Source organism: Heliconius melpomene, chromosome 11 (assembly GCF_056956725.1).
Source record: "Heliconius melpomene rosina isolate 202511_hmr_F chromosome 11, ASM5695672v1, whole genome shotgun sequence".
In the NCBI taxonomy this organism is placed as follows: Eukaryota; Metazoa; Arthropoda; class Insecta; order Lepidoptera; family Nymphalidae; genus Heliconius; species Heliconius melpomene.
In genome coordinates this window covers 7,871,764-7,892,776 of record NC_140399.1, presented here as the reverse complement: position 1 = coordinate 7,892,776, position 21,013 = coordinate 7,871,764, and the positions used below count along the sequence as shown (strand labels likewise).

The 21,013-nt window shown below is 31.1% G+C and overlaps 2 protein-coding genes across 2 annotated transcripts in view; both read right to left on the bottom strand.

Moving 5' to 3' along the window:
- Positions 1 to 123: 123 nt before the first annotated feature.
- On the bottom strand, positions 124 to 7,563 carry LOC146534696 (putative maleylacetoacetate isomerase 1). Its single transcript, XM_085193011.1, has 5 exons — positions 7,406 to 7,563; positions 6,681 to 6,867; positions 2,489 to 2,607; positions 1,691 to 1,908; positions 124 to 263 (listed from the first exon to the last, which is right to left on the bottom strand). Exons 1-5 carry the CDS (start codon positions 7,409 to 7,411, stop codon positions 146 to 148), a joined length of 648 nt encoding a protein of 215 aa, XP_085049137.1. The 5' UTR covers positions 7,412 to 7,563; the 3' UTR covers positions 124 to 145.
- Positions 7,564 to 7,692: 129 nt separating this feature from the next.
- LOC146534695 (uncharacterized) overlaps positions 7,693 to 21,013 on the bottom strand; it is a 34,486-nt gene continuing 21,165 nt past the window's right edge. Inside the window, exons 2-3 of the mRNA XM_085192476.1 lie at positions 9,063 to 9,792; positions 7,693 to 8,653 (exon numbers count right to left, since the gene is read on the bottom strand). Coding sequence (XP_085048602.1) covers positions 8,442 to 8,653; positions 9,063 to 9,792 — 942 coding nt within the window. The 3' untranslated portion in view covers positions 7,693 to 8,441. The remainder of the gene's footprint in view (positions 8,654 to 9,062; positions 9,793 to 21,013) is intronic.

The following is a 21,013-nucleotide window of genomic DNA, read 5'->3' as shown; positions in this document are numbered from 1 at the left end:
TAACGGAAAGTGGGGAACAGAGTGCCGTAACACTAGGTTCCCTCTACCTACCCTATGGATCATGATTTTTTTTGCTTTTTTTTAAATAGTTCTATAGATTAAGAGGTAAAAAAAAAGACTCAATAATTGATAGTAATAGTTTATTTCATTGGCTCACTTTATGTTTGATGTTCTCCGGGTGGGTCTCCCTGAAAGTTTTTTCTTTTAATAGCGTCTCGTACAGTTTGGAAACTGTTGGGAACTTCTCCAGGGTTAACTTGTGTCTGTAAAGAAACATAAGTCACGTACATATTATGTTATCTGTGGAAATAATAATATAATATAGATGCTTAGTACAAAGTTTGGGTATAATAATATTATATACGATGTAAATTTGAAAATTATGCTTAAGAGAAATAAAAAAAAAACCTTATACTTTCACTTCCTTAAATTGTGTTGAAATAATTATGTATTTTCCATATGCTTGTAATTATTAAGTAAATATTATAAAACAACGTAAAAAGTTAGTAATTACTAAGTGCAGCAGCATTTTTACTTATCTATCTTCGTTACACTTCCCAAGTGTGATATTTCGTCCCAATCTGACTCCAGACCCAAGAGCCCATAAATTTGAAGGAGGAAAGCACGTAACAAATCACGCAATGAAGCTACGACGGCGCCCTAATTGAAAAGTAGGCCTCACAAAATCGTTTAAATATGATACAATAACTCTATCTAGTCTTTAAAAGATATAATTTTTATAATTCAAAGACAATTTTGTCAATTTAAAGATATTTCCAAAGACAATCCACTATTTCTCGACTTAATAACAAGTAATGATGGACCGACGTATTTCCCAAAGGAAAAACGAAAATTTGATTTCATTTATATCACGAGTCCTATTCTATTGGGAATATTACCTTACCTAAGATACGAAAATGATGTTCATATAAATTTTATTTATATTCATTTTAATAGGTATTTGAATTTAGATTATGTTAATTTCAAGTTTAGTGAAATTTTGCTTATAGCTATGTTTTTATTCTACAATAATGATTTATATAAAGGAGAAAACAGAGTAATACATCACTAGATTAGACTACGAATGTGTAATAGATGTAGTACAAAACACTATAAATAAGTATAGTAGTATAATAAATCCGTAGCCTGGTTTAATATATAAGTGGCCATTTGCGTCGCATACTCGCGTAAAGTTCTATGTATACATACATTTGTTTATTTTAGTCATTCACTGAATTAAACGATATAAGAATTTAATTTATATTATTAAATGTTTTTTTTATGTAACGTATGAGGCGGCAAGAATGCGACTATAAACAACAGATTGTGGGATCGATTCCCATTCGAAGATTCTATTATTCAATACGCAATGTCTCCAGAATTCGGCGAAAAATGGAAAACAGAAGTGTCTTAATCGGAACGGAGTATCCTAACACTAGTTTCTCCCAAGTTCCCACGGCGTACCCTGCTATGTACGAGATACAATATGAAGCTAAAAAAATACGATAAATTGCCATAAAATTTAGATAAGGTATATTTTTACATACTTACAATCTACATATCTATCTTAAAACGATGTCTATCTATAGAAACTAATTTAAAATACAAACCAAAAAGAAAAAGTAAAATTATTATATATCTCTTTACATTATTACTTTTGCTAGCGACTATAAAATCAACAAAGCCTTACCTTGTAACAGCATTGTACAACTGTGGCACCAAACACAAATCAGCCATAGACAATTGATCCTTAACGCAAAATCGTCCCGCCGAGTTCCTCAACAATGCCTCTAGAGATTCCAAACCTCGTTCACTCCAATATTTGGTGAACTTCAAATATTGATCTTCTTTTTCAAAATGACGTTTCAGACCTAAATTCTGCAGGGGCTGTATTCCAGACACTATAGTCTGTAAAATACAATGCCATTCAAGTTTCCTTTTATTAAAAACGATGAAAACTTCGCTGAGTGACGTTAAAATTTGTATGAAAAATGTATAGTTCTCTTTTATACGTGTGGGTTCCTGTTAAGTTTATTGCTATCGTATAACAACAATATATGATACGTTAAGGATTATTATAATTATTTTTGAGTCTAACCGATACATTTAAAAAATAATAATAGAGATTAGCTAATTTAAAACCATTATGGCGCAGTGGGACAGCGACTCACTGGACGCAACGGTAGTGGATTCAGTGGTAATTCGTAGGATTTTTTTTAATTTTGCCAGCCTGATACGAAAACACGACGAAGAATTCCGTCACTCACTTCTTAAGCAAAACAATTTTACACCCAAATATTTACTTAAGTTATGTATATTTTGCCTGTACAATAAAGATTGTAGCTGATGCATATGCTGGGCATTTACTCTAAAAAACAACAAAATATTTTTCGTTTTCTTTTTAAAGGTTTAAAAATATTTTAAAAAATCCTATCTTTCGACATGACAAAAATGCGTGAGGAAAAAGAAAATGTATTCAGTTGCTTACTTCACATATTTCTCTCATGCGAGCTCTTTCCAGTGGTGTGATGGGCAGCAGACTGGGATTGGGTCGAGTGTCTTCTAAATATTGAAGTATAGCCATAGACTCAATAACAGTATTTCCATCTATGTAATAAATAAATAGGTTTTAGGTAATAGATATTGAGAACGAAAATTTTAAATCCCTTTTGTTCATTTTGTGCTTGCATTTTAATATAGGAGTCATTTTACAAATCGTTCAAATATATTCAATAAAATTATTTTATGTTCAAATTAAACATTTCAATCAATTTAATCAACATGGATAGACGTTGGGGTGTAAATGTAAATAAAAAGAATATTATTAATTAACCAGAAAAAAATCGCAAAATTAAAAATTTGTTTCACATACATCTTATTATTTAATGGAATTTTAACATTAAAGGTACGAATATGTAATAGGTATATTTAAGTCTAAATAATTTTTTATATTTTAAATATCAGTATTATTAAGTTTTTTAAGTTAAACGATGTCACTTGCATATTTTTTAAACAAAAAAAAAAAAAAACTTTACTAAACAGCCTAAACCACAGTGTGAATAACCACAAAATTCAAAGCAAGTGGCGAGGGGCAGCCATCGATTTGTTTCTAATGAAAAGCAATTTACTTTTGATTGCTATGAGATTGTCTATTGTTTTTCTCCTTTATTCTACAAAGAGAAATAATTTTTAAATAATATCCTTAATTAATGTCAACTACGATGGTTCAAATAAATTAAGAATGAAAAATATTTTTGTTAATCAATTACGTATTTATTTTGGATTTGAAATTATAATCTGATTTAAAGTAGGATAAATAAGAAAAATCTTTTTTAGGAGAAAACATTAAAGAAAAATAAGGCAGAGGTCTATTGTTATAATGCCTCAGGAGATCAACGAGGAATTATGTTTCGTTACCTAAAATTATCCCAAAAATTCGACTTACAATTCTATTGTGGATTCGCGTTTTCATTTCGAATATGTCAAATTTACATAATACATACATACATACAAGAAATAAAATGATTGTATGTAGTGGAATATGAAATAAATTTAACTTCTCCGAATGGGAGATCAAAGATTTTGTGGGGAAATGAATGAAGAATATGAATTTTTATAAGTCCGGGGCACAAAAGACATCGCCAACAAAGCCGGTCGGGGATATACATCCGCCAACAATAGACATTTGAGGCATCTTCCAAATAATTCCTATCCGTAATTAATAAGTAATGTTATTTTTTTAGCTTCACGCTACATTCCGCATGTAGCTGTGTAGACAAAAAGAACCTAGTGTTGAGACACTCTGTCCCCCAACTTCGGCTCTATTTTAGAAACATTGCGTTTCGAGAAGCGTAGCTTAATTCCGCGTCTTGTATTGTTACTAGAGCGAGGAAATCCATTCCCCCAAACGGAATTCGAACTCACAACTGGTGCGTTTGCAGTCACACGCTATTCTGCTGTGCCATGACGGTCTCAAATAATGTATTTCTAGTTACTTAAAAAAATTCTCTTGAATCTTTCACATTTTCGTTTCCCTTCCACTTCTAAAACTTATTTGTTTAGTGCATACGAGTGACCTAAATACTTGTCAATTGAAATAGCTTTTTCTATTAAATTTATTGGTCGTCATATTTCGTTGAATTGCGAAGTTGTTGACCCATCCATTTAGTAGTTGGCGTTGTGTTGGTATGATTGCTAGAAACGGTTCTATAATAATTTATTACCTTTTAATTTTGTATGATGACGATAGTAAGTATTTTTGGTGTTTTGGTGTATTTTTGGTGGTTTTGGGCGTCTTAAATAATTGTAATGAATGGTATTTTTCTTTTTGGGATTAGAATTTCTAATTCGTAAGTTCTTTTAAGCTTCAATTTCGAAACCTTCAATTCGTAAGTATTTTTAACTTCAATTTCACATTTAACATCATTCATGTAATCGTTTTCATCAAGAACCAGGTAAATACTTATTAAGAAAATGTATAAACGCCTATTTTGAAATCGTCCAATGAAAAAAAGAAAGAAGAGGAGTAATAATAATAATAAAAAAAACATACATTCACATATAAAAGTTTAATTTTAATTCTTTCCGACTCCAATGCACCTGTCAGTTTTGTTAACCACTAGACTACCTAACAAATAAAAAAGAAATGTTTTTCCTGCTTCACGCACACAGCAGGGTAGGCAGAGGGAGGGCTAGTGTTAAGACACCCCGTTCCCCACTTTCTGCCGAATTCCGGAGGCATTGCGGGTTGAGTAACAAAACTCAACGCCGCAAAAATATTTTTATTCATTTTAAATATTAGCAATGAGTTCAACAGCATAATTAATTCAAATCTCATGGTCTAACACCATCACGCGTGAAGAGCACTCGTGAGGTTTTGATGAGGCTTTCAGCCATGACACAACAACATCCAACCAAATTCCCACATTAATTATCGACTAATAACCGTCCGTGTATTGTTTCGTAATTAGATATCGAGATGTGTAATTGACTGTGAAGAGATTATCATGCTAATTAATCTAATATAAAATATTGTATGGACTGGAGATTTGCCTATCATTACATATTAAATCTATCTAATATTGAGGCCAGTTGTGGCGCAGGGCCACAAGTGTAAACGTGATAAGTTGTGGGTTCGATTCCCAGTCGAGGAAACGGAATATTTAATATTTTCATTTGCCACTTACAGCGTCAAAAAAACAATCTAGAATAAAACCACACGAAAATAAATCCTCAAAGTCGTTCGATTTAAAAATATGTAATAAAGTAGAAATCTTTCACAAGATGAAGAATTTCGGTAAAACGTAAGTTTTTATTGCATGTTTAGAAGTAAGCAGCTTGTGTCAACATAAAATTTTTATATCTCAAGAAATATTGGAAGTGGAATGATGTGTGCTCACTTTTATTGTTATTCTTTTGTATTCCATTCGTATACGTACAAATTTATTACGATTGTGACGCTAGAAATGTATTAGCACCTATTTCTAATAATAGTTTAAAGATATTTTAAGAAAAGTCATATTTTCAATGTTTTTCTACTGTTTAGTATCATTTTAGAAGCTGTGCAGAGAGAGAGAGAGAGAGAGCATATTTTATTTATTTCTTTGATCAACTACATATATGGATAGGTACATTTAATGAATAATTAATCGAATATTCATTTAGTTTCCTTGCTTAGAACAAGGTGTCAATGTTTTATATATGTGTGATATTCTTAATTTCATAAGCTTTTATGATAAATCATTGTGGTTCAGTTTGAAAAATTACTTTTTAACACGCGATGAACAGATTTAATATAATATATTTTTTATATTTTTTCATTTTTTCAACCGGTTATTGGAAGCTACGAGATTTCTATCAGGAACAGCCATACCGACGTCAATATATCGTTATATATGTAAAAATTTGAAAGTGTTATCGAAATTCCATTTTGGTACTCTTCTCCCAAATAATCAGGTTTTATAGCAAAGAGTTTTTTGCGAGAAGGAAGTTATTATTCAACCTGCCTTTTGCTATTGCCCTTGGGTATTATGGCCCGTGTTTGACATATTTTATATCACTTATAACCGTCGAGATATTGATATACGAAAATCTTTTTCTATATACAGTCCTTTTATAGATAATAGTTTTGAGATATATATATATATGGACCGTTTATTTTGAAAGTGGTGTAAGTCCATTTTCTTTTGTTTCGAGAAAATTAAAGGTTAGTATGTCGATGATTATGCAATTTCATTTACCGACCGATTTTAAGTTGTTCAAAATGTGGGTTTTTTTTGAGAAATTAAACACGGACTAGTTATATATAAAAAAATTACATTAAATTAAGCATGAATTACGTGATAGCTCATTTTTCTCAAAAATGGACTTACACCACTTTCAAAATAAACGGTCCATATATTGGAAGTACTTTATACTGTTACTTATCTACTATATATTGTGAGTAATGGACATATTTTCTTGAATCAAAGCTATGAACACTCGATTAAGTCACTTTTCAAACAAAGAAATAAATAAATTATAAATCGCATCATCCGTTTGGGAGCTATGTTGCCACATACATACACATACACGTCAAACTTATAACATCCCTTTATTTTCGCTGTAGGTTAAAAACAATATTTTTTTTGCTACAGCTTCTTCATTTACATATAATATTAAAATAGATTTTGTTATCTTACCAATGATTAAAGCGGGAACTTTCTGGGAGGGGTTTATGTTTTTGTATTCATCCGTGAGTTGTTGACATTCTCGAACTATATCAATTCTACGTTCTTCAAATGGTATGTTTTTCAGAACTAATGCTGCACGGACTCTCCAGCTACACGACGATAGCCAGAAGCCGTATAGTATAACTCGGCTTTCAACCTTCGAATACGATTTTAGCACTTTTTTACTTATATTATTAATAGTTTTTTGGAACTTCAAGCTGTATTTGGCGTAAGGCATGGTAGTCAGAGGGAACCTAGTGTGCAGTGTTTCGCTCCATTCTCCACTTTCCGCTGAATGATCGAGGCATTGCGTGTTGAGTTACGGAATTTAACGCCGCGCTTTGCCCTATTACTAGAGCGAAGAAATAAAAATGTTAATTAATTACAATTCATTCCCCCAAGTGGGATACGACCCACCACCGTCGCGCTTTCAGTCACACTTGTGCCGTTGAAGCATGCATAGCTCTCGGCATAAATTATTATGTTACAATTATTTTGTAAACATTTCGTAGGTATATGTAGTACTAATTATTAAATTTGAATTGAATTAAATGCGTATCAAATTATAAAATTAGAAAGTTTTAACATAATATTCTTTCTGTAGTTGTAGCTTCTTTTTTATTTAGATTACTAATAATTATTTAATTATGTTAGTTTTAACTTTTAACTAACCTTGAAATGAATTAAGTACTTACCGACATAACTATTAGGATAACACGGTAAAAGTAGAACTAAATTGTCAGTTTCTATTTAGCTAATCTTAATTGTAAATTTCAATTGCCTTGTTAAGATGTTTTGATAAATACTAAATTGTATCTGTTATCATTTAACACCAATAATAACAATGATACTTGACAGTAAATACTCTGTATTTTAAATTGTTCATAATAGATGGCGTTCTTAAAGGAGGCAGCCATATTGTTTATCCACAGATTAAAAGAATCAGCATACAATATTAAATGGCGGGAAATTAAAAAATACAGTTGATATACATAGCGTTTATTTACATTAATAAGACGATTGTCAATTTTTATTTGTATATTATTATCATTATAGTTTTTAGTAACACAGCTTCACTAATATATAATATGGATATTACACAAGTAAGTATATAGGTATAGTTGTCTAATTATTAGATATTTCAACAATTCTACCGTTCTATTTCAATAAATATAATTTTGCAAACAAAAATGTAAAAAAAGCATAGAAATATGTGTTTTTATATAATATTTAGCTTCTGGTTTTAGTTGAATAAGGTATTTACTTAAATACATAGAGAGACTAAACTAAAATAATAATATTATATTTTTATTGCTAGCATTTTTACCAATGTTTTTTGTATAATGCTTTAAACAATGAATAGCACAGATATCTACTTTATATCTTATATAATATCAGAGTAAATAGTTAGGGTACCAAATATGTTATACTATGTATTTATTATAATTAAGTATTACAAGTAAATTCTTCACAAATGAATATAAAAAATGTAATGTACAGTAAATTAAATTAATTATATTGTATTTAAATAAATATATCTAATACGAATATTGGTCACATTATTGTACTATTCAGCGCCTTAACGATGCCTACTTGTTCAAAAATATTATATAAATAAAAATAAACAGTTAGCGTTAAAAACATCAAATGGAAGAATCCTAAATAAATAAAAGTATTTAGGAGTTGTTTTTATATGTCAATTATTCTAAATTTCAGAGTAAATAGAAATTTTCAGCCCCATCTCAAAGGTGATCCAGGTGGTCGCATTAGGGTAGCCCTCGTTTCGGCAGTGAGGGCTCCTCCTCCGTCTTCTGGGAGACCATAAAATGCGTACAGGTGTCTACGATGGTGCAATTCATGACCTCTATGTGAAAGACTTTGCAAACGGCTCCATAAGGAAAATATACGTTTCTTTACCAGTTTCTTTTCGTCTGAGGAGTTGTCTGAAGCAATAAAAATATGTCTCTGTATTATATAAAGGTTAGTGTGAGTGATTTTAATAAGTATATCAGTAATTTAATATAGAAATATTAAATAGGAAGTATCATCATAGAGATAGAGTTTTATTTTTCTGTATTATTTATAACAAAAAGACAGAACTCCTGCTAATTTAGTTGATTAACTCCATCAGCTAAATTAGCAGGAGTTAAACATTGACTTGATAAGCATTATGGAGACTCCTCACCAGGGATGTAAATGGTTATTGATTGGTATGCCGAAATCCAAATCAGCAATTTTATTAAAGAAAAAGAAAATGTCCACGAAACTCTAACGTTACACGAATCATAAATATTAATTTTTCAAATAGCTTCAATTTATTAATTACAAAAATTGATTAAAACTAAATATTACCTATGATATCTATGTCGGACTTGTTCAATCTTCCCTTTCTCTTCACATTTAAAATCGATTTATCATCGTTATCAAGCATTTCATACTTTCCCCTGGTAATTTCGTCATTTTCTTTTGACAGGTCCATTGGTCCAGAATCCATATAAACATGTCTATTTGAATCATGATTATTTAAATTATTAGTCAAATACGCCAGTCGTATTTTGAGAATTAACAGTGGCCCGGCTATAACATCCGAATCAAAATCACCGAGTATATCATCGCTTGTGTACTGATAGACATCATTCCCAACATTATTTTTATGTTGCGTTTGCTCCAAATCGTTAGAGTGGAGAATTTTTTCAAGTTCTTTATATATAAAAGAGTTTTTATGAAGTCGATCTAATTGTCGCGGATAGTTGTGCCATTGTTCTTTTCGAAAGCCCTCGTCATCAAAATTATCTTCGTTCCCAATTAATCCGTTGTAAATCTTTCTTTCTGGATTATTGTCGTTTTCTAAGTATTTAAAACGAGATTTTTTCGGTAAATTATCCTTTGAAGTTCCAATGAAAACTTTATAAAATATATTCGGATTTATGCGAGTTTGTTTGCTATTTAAAGTATTGTCACCTTCTTGGTCGTCCAATAGAGTATCTGAGTCTACTTTATTTATAGACAGTATTGGAAGAACATTACTTGATGAAAGCGTGATGGTCGTGAGAAGTATCAGGAAAAGCAGATGTTGGCGCATCTGAAACAATGAAATAAAACATAAGTGGTATTTGCAATTATTATTTATTATTATTTTCATTTCAGAGACAAAGGCCTCGAGAAATTCTTTGGAAAGTGGGGAACGGAGTGTCTTAACACTAGGATTCCTCTGTCTACCGTGCTGTGTGCGGAATACAACGTAAAGCTGATTTGATTTTAAATTGTATTTTATTAAGTAATGAAACTTTCCATGTTAACGAAGTTTTGTGGGATGTACGTATTGTGAAACGTACTATTTGTTCAAAACATCTCTATGAGTGATGGACACCACTATATAGGATTCATGATTTTGAGTCATCAGGCTCGTAAGTATAGTGTCATTTTCAATTGATGTTGATTGACTTTCGCCGATTAGATTCCATCACCCACTCCATTTTGATGGATGGAGAGATCTTTAACAAGGACTTTCTCTATGTTTGTAAAAGCATTTAGGATTACTAAGCCACTCAACACGCAATGTATCCTAAATTCGGCGGAAAGTGGAGAACGGAGTGTCTTAACAATAGATTTATTATATTTTTAAAAATTATTATAATTTAGTAGAAAAATAAATGAAAATAACCTTATTCACGTGTCAGTAATAGAAAAGATATAGTTAATCATTAAAGACAAGATAATGAAATACGACAACAGTGGAATAATAAATCGATTTCATTAAAAATTAGCAGCACAAACGACAGAGTAACAACACGCTGTAGGTTATTAATGAGTTGAAAAGCTGGGCATGCTAACGGAACATTACCAATGAAAAAATACTTATTCTATATTTAAAATACTTTTGTTTTATTTATATCTAAATTATGAAATAGATTTTTTTTTATTATATTCTTAATATTAGTTAATTTATTATATAGTGGAAGTATTGTTCACTGATTCGATTTGGAAAATTCTTTTTGTATTGGATAGCTTATATATACAGGAACGAGGAACGTTATAGGCCTCATTACATAACGCCGAAATTCGTAAGAGTGGATTAAGCAAAAAAAAAACAAAACCAATTTTCAAATATTCCTATTTTTTTATTGGATTAAAGAAACAATTGCGGCTAGGTTAAGCCGCTAGTTAGATGCATATCTTATTAGGAAAGAAGAAATTATTACGCGCTTTTTAAAGCGAATAAGCGATTTTTAAATTTATATTAATCCAAGTCTTTTTATATAAGTCAACATAAAGTACCTAACACAACTTACAATCTTTCTAATTTGAGATTGTGAAAATTGTTTTTTGAAAGTGCCAAGCGTAAAATATTGTGTTGGTTTGATTAACATTTTGCAAAGTCATAAAATTTTCTCTGAATCACTCCTTTGAGATTAATCGTTAAGTGTTTTCTCTTATGAAAAATTATGTAGGTAGTTACAAAATTATTTCTAACTACCTAGGAGGCCAATTGTGGAGCGGGAGCCCAAATGTGTGAACTTGAAGAAATTAAAAATTTATTTAAATTTATTTAATTAAATGGAAATATACATTTTAAATGTATATTTCCGGTTGTGGGTTCGTCGACAACCGTCGCGTTACAGTCACACTCTTGTGCCCCATGGACCAGGATATCCCTCCAGGACGGAAGGTGGAAATCCGTTATTTTATTATTAGTCTTCCTATTAAATCAAAATACGCTTATTTTATCAAAATTAACACATAAAAAGATATATTTTTAGGTTAGGTTATACAGTAACAAGTTAATTAATAAAAATAAAATAATAAAAATAATTTATAAAAATAAATAAGCAAAAGAGTGAGGTTTCATACAGCCGTAAAATTGGAGTAATGTAGTGTAACCGTTATCTCGTTTTATGATCAAAAATCTGAAACGACACAGTAAAATTTAAATATAAAGTTACATTTTACAATGTTTAGCGTATATTTTAAAGGATACCGTATATATTTATACAGCTAGCCCTTGCGGCTTCGCCCGTTTTTTAATTTGATATTATCTAAGTATATTTAGTGAGAATTGAGTTAGTTGGTTCAAGTCTTTTGATGACAAGAACTTGACAATTAAACTAGACTAGCTCAATTTAATAGCTAATAATTATTCCTTAAAAAATTATAATATTTAGAACACTATTATCTTGTCAACTGTATCTCTAAAAAATACATCTTTAAAGGTTAATGAGGAAAAAATTTAATGTTAAAGAAGGTTTCTTTAAATTATTGTACCTGTCTAATTGCTTATTCAGATAGTGGACTGTAATGAAGAAAACCTATTCCGGTTTCTAACAATATATTAATTAATATTTATTTGTATGAATCTTCTTCGTTCAATTTAATGTGGTACTCATTGCACAGCAATACACCTGTCGCATTACGACTGCTTATGCCAAGAGAAACGAATGATATAGTTAATAAAGCACGGAAACGGAAATTCCCCAAAATGGAAAACACCAAAACCGATCTAATTTGCTTACAGTGGTATTTGACCGAACCGACAATATCTGGTCTGGATGACGAAATGGCAATGTTCTCAGGGAATTTTAAGTGATTTTCATACGCATTCAACATAAGAGTCCAATAACAAGCTGCATATAAAATTGGCTAAGGCTTTTATGACGAACTATTTGTTATTTTCATTTCGTTTTTTCGGGCTCCGTACTGCAAAAGAAAAAAATAAAAGCCGAAGAAAAAACAAAAAAATATACGAGAATCTGTTAGGAAAAATAAAGAACTTCATATAACAATTGCATTAGATTTAGATGGGCCCCATATCTTTTAAGATATAGAGGAGAAATTTTACTTGTCGGTTTGAGGTTCATGCATGAGTTAATTTTTGACGTCTAGAAAAGGTCGTCACGCATATATTTGCTTATTGAACTAGAAAATATGATTTCATTGAATTGGCAAATAAATTATGATTTAATGTTGGTAAGTAGGCGTGGTTTAAGTCAGTAATGTAAATAGCATTCTTTAATATAGTTAAAAATATTTATAAAACATACAGTCGAATTGATAACCTCCTTTTCTTACAGAAGTCGGTTAAATAATAAAATATTTTTTAAACTATTGAAGTTAACATTATCAGCTTCACGCTGTATCCTGTGTATAACAGGGTAGGCAGGAAGAATCTAGTGTTAAAACACTCCGCTTCCTTCTTTCCGGCGAATTCTGGAGACGTGTTGAGTGGTAGAATTCAACGCCACCCTTTGCCTCCACCCCAGGGCAAAGATATGAAAATATAAAATATTTCATTTCCTCGAATGGAAATCGAACCCACAAGCCACGACTGGTCAGTTATTAAAATCTTATAAGAAAATACGTTCAGATATTCAAATTAAACAAATATTTACAAATCCACCTAAAGAAAGCTTCCATGACGCACCTATTTCAAACAAAGCCTTTTCACGTTTCCCAAACATACGTACAACCATTCCACATAACCATATTTAGAAGGATAAGTGCTTGAGAACACGTTTAATTCAAAGAAAATGACATCCAAAATGTTTAGCTTTCTGTCAGAACAATACGCTCAAATGTGACCTACTTATCACGGCCTGTAGCGTGTTAAGCAATCTTTTTTTGCCCTTATTGCAATAGAGATAAGAGTCAAAATTCTACTTTATCCGACTTCCGAGCTTGTAAAGCTTGGCTTTTTGTTTCAATAGTCTATTCCGCCTTCGTTTCGTCATAACGGGTACTGGAGTGGAATGAGTCATATTTCGAGTTCTCCACCAGCAAGCAGTCCGATAATAATGTAAGGAATATATTTAAGCATTTACTTAATTATATTTTCAGTCCAGGAGGCCAGCTGTGGAGCAGGACTATGCGTGTGACTGTATGCGAGACTTGGGGGCTCGATCCTCATTTCGAACCTCAAGTATTTATAGAAAGAAGAAATCGAATTGAAAACCATAAAGACATTAAGAATTCTTTAAAAATAATCACCAAAATTTAAAATCGACCAAAATATTTGACTAAGTGAAAAACCTTTAACGAGTCATACTAAAAAGCGTTTAATCTTAATTGAATATCTCAGAAACTATTTGAATTTTATGATAAACTGTATATTTTTCTTCTTTTAATGTTTTTCTTACGTTATATTATTAGGAACTTTGTCAAGTAATTTACTTAGGTAAACACCTTCATAAAAGTTTTGAGGTAAATATTTTTCACTTTAGGATTTCAAGTTTTTGTATAAGAGCCCCTGATTTTTAGGAAAAACAAAACTATGGGTTATACCATCTAATATTCTATTTTAGTGTTATAGGCGAAAATTGAGAGACGTTGTGTTATATCACTAAGGTCTGCGGAACTTCTTCGTACGTTAAACATCTCGTTTAGGTATATTCGAAAATATAATATTATTTTTTATATTTTTTTTTTAAAATAGATAAATGCATAAGCTTTGTGATCCATCAACTGCAATTAACCTTGAAGAGCTATTTCAAAGTGCTATTTGTGCTATTCATCAGACATGCAATGCTGTGTTTAAAAATACTACTTTTATTGAAACCTTAACAATGTTTCGGGTGTACAGTAAAAAGTCTCGCTACAATGTAAATATTAGTCTATACTACGGAATTATGGAATGGGTTTTTTCCCCAGTTGGGGAAAATATTTTTTCTCGCTCTGGTAATAAGACAAAGCGCGACGTTTAATTCCGCCATTCAACGCGCCCTTTTTTAGGACATTGAACGAAAATTGGGGAACGTAATGTCTTAAAACAAGGTTTCCTTATTATATGAATGGTACAACAAGATATTGAAAAAAAAAATCAGTTTCATTAATATGCAACATTTGCATGGTTTTTTTTCTGGATATTTTAAGATACCCCTTTCCCCATTTTCCACCAAATTCATCCAAATAAGAGCAACATTAATATGTCAGATTTGAGATATGCGATTTTAGATGTTAATTCTGCAAAGCTTTAATATTTCAACGATTGCCCTCAAAGTAAATAAAACAAGCTTTTCTTGTTTTATTTTTCAAGCGCTTTTGATTTATATAGGCGTTATATTCTCGGCACGTTCTGTTATAATGGTATAATCAACAGTTCCATCTGTTTACTTTATCTGTGATATTGGTTTTCAATGAAAAAAGGAATAGAATTAAATAACTGCTCAAAAATGATATTGTTCACATCATCATAATAAATTGGAAGAGCTACTCTTCAACATATTAATACTTCACAAGAAGTCCTGTAAAATTGTAATTGATGAACTAAGTTAGATTTTTTGTTTTATGCAGTCGGGTTTTTTTATAAAGAAGTAAGTATTATGCTAAATAGATAACCAATGATTATATTATGATGACTCTAGAAAAATTTACTTGAATTAGTATTATATTATACTCGTAAATGTGAAAGTTTATGACGATGGATCTGGGTTCTACTTCCATACACACAGCACTGAACCGATTTTGATGAACGTTTAATGTAATATAGCTTATATATCCGAATAACATATAGACTACAATCTATGTAAAAGTTTTGTTTAGTTTTGCTATAATATAAAAATAGTTTTAAGCGGGCGAAGCCGCGATTATGTCGCTAGTATAGTATAACTAAAACTGGGAATTTTGATACTATATTTCATACGTGTTTTTCTAAATGGATGAAAATGACGTGTGCGAAACGTATGAAATGGATACAAGCTTTTAGTAGGAGGTTGTTTCCATATAAAAATGTCGCGAGAACTGCGTAATAAGGGAATATATGTATGTACATTTCTTACACTGCGTGAGGCGTAATTGGAATAATTTAGCTAACACATGAACTCGAAAGACAAAAGAATTTTCCTTACTGAGTATTATCTTATCTTATTTCAAGTATTACGTAAATGAGAAGCTAAAATGAGAGTTACAAATATGAGAGTGACTCGAATGGGTGTATTAAATCTCCCTTTTTATAATAATTTAAATAAATTCTAATGTACTAAATAACTCTACTATCAATTTATGATTTTAACAATTTAAATCGCCATAAATCTAGGTTCCCTCTGCCTACCTAAATTATAATAAAATAAAATCATATTTATATTATAATGTAATGTGGGCATATTCCCTATATTCCATATCCTATTCAAGGATACCAAAACGTTGTCATGGCGAAATTAATTGATGCTTACGAAAAACTACCATAAATAAATACACAGTGAAAAGTAACTTTTTTTTTAGTATCTCGCCGACTCCTTTTATCAGAACTGTCTTTCTTCTTGTTAGATTGACAATACTGATATTTTTCGTGTTCCGTGAAAATCCAGAATCAAAAGTGAAATATTGACTTTGATTTCGTAATTGGGACTAGCACCTACGCTCTAGATACTGCCGATAGAAAGCAATTACAACATAAATAACCGTACACAAGGCCAGTCCAGGCCCTGCACCACGCAGGGGCACAAGCGTGTGAGCGTGACAGATTGTGGGTTCGATTCCCACTCGAAGAAATGAAATACTTAATATTTTCATTTCTTCATTTTGGAGCTAAAGCGTGACGTCGAGTTCCCCTACTTAACACACAATGCCTGAAGAATTCGACGGAAACAGTTTCTGCAGAATTCTGAGGGACAGAATATCTGAACACTAGGCCCCCTCTGCCTACCCTGCCACATGCGGGACACAGCGTGAAGCTGATGAAGATAAACCTCATAATTGGTGGTTTTCCGTTAAAAACGGATTATACATATATGTATATGTAATTATTGGACCACTTTAATAAGAATTAACAAGATTCACACATCGCAATCAGTGCAAGATGTAGTTCTAATGAGCGTGAAAACTTTCTCCCGCTTAGTTTGTACCACTTACTAATTCTCTATTGTATAGTTATAAACAGACAAATTATTTCGAGAACTATATATGATATCTTTAGGTGTGGTGAGCAATATAATTAAAATATGTTATACAGAGATCGTCTTGACGTAGCCATAGCGTTTGATTATAAACGCGACGATTGTGGGTTCGATTTCCACTGGAAGGAATTTTTAAATTTATTTCCTAGCAAGGCGTTGGTTTTGCCTCTCAACTCGCAATGTCCCGAAAATTAACAGATAAGTGGGAAACACAGTGGATATAAGAATGGTAGGTATAATTATATGGTGGGACGTTTTGTTTTCTCACTGAAATTATATTTAGTCAAAATGTCATTAAATAATATGAAAATATGTAAATAAAATTATTATTTTTTATTGATCAAATATAGAAGAATAAAAAAATATTTATGAAACACTTCACAGAGACGGCGCGTATTGTGCGGAGGTTCCTCTCTCTGGAGCCCTGCCACCGATGGCTTGGACCCTTGTCCCGCCCTCGGAAGAGTGGTTTTTTTATATTTTTAAATGAAACACGTCATTATTAGTGAATTGAGATCATTTAAAAAAAAACGACAAATTAAATCCCATTTTGTAATAATAAAATAGATATACCCACTAGATATATACTATGTACTACATATATACGTTTGTTATAACGTACATAAATAATGAAAACTCATACAAAGTATCGCTCTGAAAGTATATTACCATTTACAAAACTGATTTCCGTTCAGCAAGTCCTCGTCCTCATCAATCTCCGTTTTTGAACGTGTTCCCTTTATCTCGACAGATCTACTTGGAGCGACGTCTTAGGGCCCATATCTTGGGAACAAAATGAAGTTACGGCGGGAGAAAATTTCCCAACTCGTAATATACCCCTACGAGATTAAATTGTTATCATGTAATAGATTTACTTAGAAGTGACTGGGGATTTAATTGCTTTAGATATATAATTTGTTTGTGAAGATATATTAATATGAAGATTTTCTTCCTATATATAACAAAATCGTACTATTAACGTACATACTTCCCCAAAAGAAAATCTGAAATTGTATATATATAATATTGACATGTATAATCGAGGCAAAACGCGGCGTTAAGTTCCGCCACTCAACACGCAATGCTTTCAGAACTCGGCGGAAAGTGGAAACGGACTTAACACTAGGTTCCCTCTGCCTACCCTGCTGTGTGCAGGATACAGCATGAAGCTGATTTGATTTTGATATTTATTATTATTGTATGCACAAGCGTGAACGAAAGGAAATTAAATATTTCATATTTTCATTTCTTCGCTCTGGTTCTATTATATGTACTAGATATGATCTTTATAATTACAAAATGGTTTAGTAATCTATCTGTTTAGCACGGCGTTGAATTCCGCCACTCAATACACAATTCCTTCAGAATTCGGCGGAAAGTGGGAAGCGGAGAGTCCTATTACTAGGCTCTCTCTCTACTCTGTTTACACACCCTATATATGTAAGTTCACGTACATAATCTATATATATCTAGTAGAGGGTGTATTAAATTGTATAACACTTAAAGCTACAACGTGAAGGCGCAAGCGGGTCAAAACCTTTTAGTTCAAGTAATTCAATATACAAACCGCCATTTTATCTCACATTATTCAATCACGATGATTCTAGCGTGCAATGTTCTTGAATAGTTTTTCCTAATGCACGTAACTTAATTTCAAAATACTTATATGGAAGAACGAGTGGAATATTGGATTACTTTGTAAATATTGGTATAGGCTTATTAAGTTTAAATTGAGGCCAATGTGGCGCAGGTGCTCAAATGTGTGATTGCAGTGCGACCATTGTGAGTTTGATCCCCACTCGGGGTCTAAATAGTATTTGTTAATAATGTATATTTTTATTTAGTTTAGTTTATATAGAGTTCTAGACAGTTGATATGAAAAAATATTTTTCAAAAAAAAAAAAAATTGTGTATACAAGAATGTCGAATGTCGAAAGAAGAATTTAAGAAAATATGTTCATATTTTCATAAATATATATAATATACGTATATATAAATAAATATACGTATAGTTCCGGCGTGCGAAGCCTCCCGAGTTTGCTAGTTTATTATAATAAAGTATTATACTTCCAAACTTAACACTAATTAGACTGCAAAAATCAGATATTTACTAAAAAGTGCACACCCGTAGCGCAGAGGTACAAAATGTGATCGTAACCGCGACTGGTTGTGGGTTCGATACCCACTCAAGATGAAATATCTATTTAAATGAATATTTCTATTTCTTCGCTTTGGTGTCAAAAATATTTATGCACTAACATAGGTATAGAAATTACATTGCTAGTCTATATATATAAAAGGACTTGTCCTCACTGACTGAGGTAAGACGCACGCACAGCCGTAACCGCTAATGGTAGAAACGTGAAATTTGGACAGATGTCTATTTTCGTAATGTGAATATCCACTAAAAAGGGATTTTGAAAAATTTTAACCCTAAAGGGCTGAAATAGGGGTTGAAAGTTTGTATGGAAAAAAATTTAAATCGGCTCCGATTTTTATAAAATTTGAAATTCAGACCCTTAAAAGTATTTAATTGAACACATGTTTCATAGTTTTCTAGAATTCTTCCCCTAAGGGTGCAAATAAGGGGCTGAAAGTTTGTATAGAATTTTTTTTAAATCGGCACCAATTTTTATAAAATTCGAAATTCAGACCCTTAAAAGTATTTAATTGAACACATGTTTCATAGTTTTCTAGAATTCTTCCCCTAAGGATGCAAATAAGGGGTTGAAAGTTTGTATGGAAAAATTTTAAAAATGGCCACCGATTTTTATAAAATTTAAAATTGAGATTCTTAAAAACATATCATTTAACATGTGTTTAGTGGTAATATAATTTACCCCCTAAGGGTCCAATAAGCAGGCGCAACTGCGCGCGCCCACTAGTTCACTATAAAATTAAAAACACTATAAGTATATTGTGCAGGGGCCAAAGGCTTGGGCAAGTAAAATATATCAGGAAACTGTCAAACTGTCTGAACGTGGATAAAGGATGTGACATTTTAAAAGGATTTTGCATAATAAAATTTCACGCATAAATAACAAGGGCTTAGATCATTTGAATAATTGTGAATAAATTAATACGAGTATTTCTTAGTTAAACAGTGGTCTTACATGTAGAATGCTATGTAAATAGAGTTTGTGGAAGATTTTGTGGTTCCTACAGGTGTAATAGAATATATTAACTCTCCGGGTTAGAATAAGAGAATAAGTGGCTCTCTTGATATTTAAAATTATAATAACTTAATTGCTTGTTTCTCATAGGAGTTCATTAATTTATTGATTTCTTTTTTGAGCTATTATCAAAAAATGTATAAATTTCTTTGCTTAATATAACAAATAAGAAATTAGTAAGACTATAAATTCGTTGTTTTACGGGAAATGTAAAATTTGTCTTCTTTAAGGTTCAGTTTCATCGTTTTCCATTAAACAAAGCCTTTTTGGATTTCAAAATACTAGTACATACTGTTAAAATTTAATTTTGTTTATCCAATATTAAAAAAACTAGCAAAAACATTAAATTTTTAGAAAAAAATAAAAAAAATATACTGCCTCTAACTTAGAGTGCAATACCTATATAGATCACAGTATATACCTAAGTAAAAAGGGGGAGGGGGTGATATACAAAAAACTGTAAGATCCTTTACAATATATCTACGCCTTTTTATTGAGTTATCGACTACATTTAAAAACAATAAGGTAAGATATAAACTATTAACTAAAGGTTGACGTTGACATGGGTCAGTTCTATTGGGAGATTGGAATAATTATATATAAAAATTCTAGGTAAATTTTATATAGTATAGAAGGCTTACTGTATCTGTAAGCAATGACTTGTTTATTCTAGTCGCAATAAAGAGGGTCAAATCCAGTCATTTGGTCGGTTTAACACAATTTACTTTCTCAATCTATACTATATACTATATACTATACTATACTATACTATATACTATATACTATACTATACTATTACTATTACTATATACTATACTATAATTACTATTACTATTACTATTACTATAATATAATAAAGCGGAAGAGTTTGTTTGTTTGTTTGTTTGTTTGTTTGTTTGAACGCTAAGATCTCTAGATCTACTGGTCCGATTTACTATGTTTTTGTTTTGTATGAAAGCTGCATTCTTCAGAAGTGCTATAGGCTATATAATATTACATTACACATATATACTAATAAATTAAAATACTTTCTAATTTGACATGCAATTTATTCTGCCATGTTAATAACAATCGTCGTTGCTAAGCAACGGTTTGCAAAGTTTATTTGTTGTTTTAAGAAAACATCACCCAAAATGAACTTATATTTTGATATTCATCCTTATAAAAATAAATATATTATATAATATTTAATAAATATTCTTATAGTTCAAGCAGGCGTAGCCGCGTCCGGGTCCACTAGTATAAT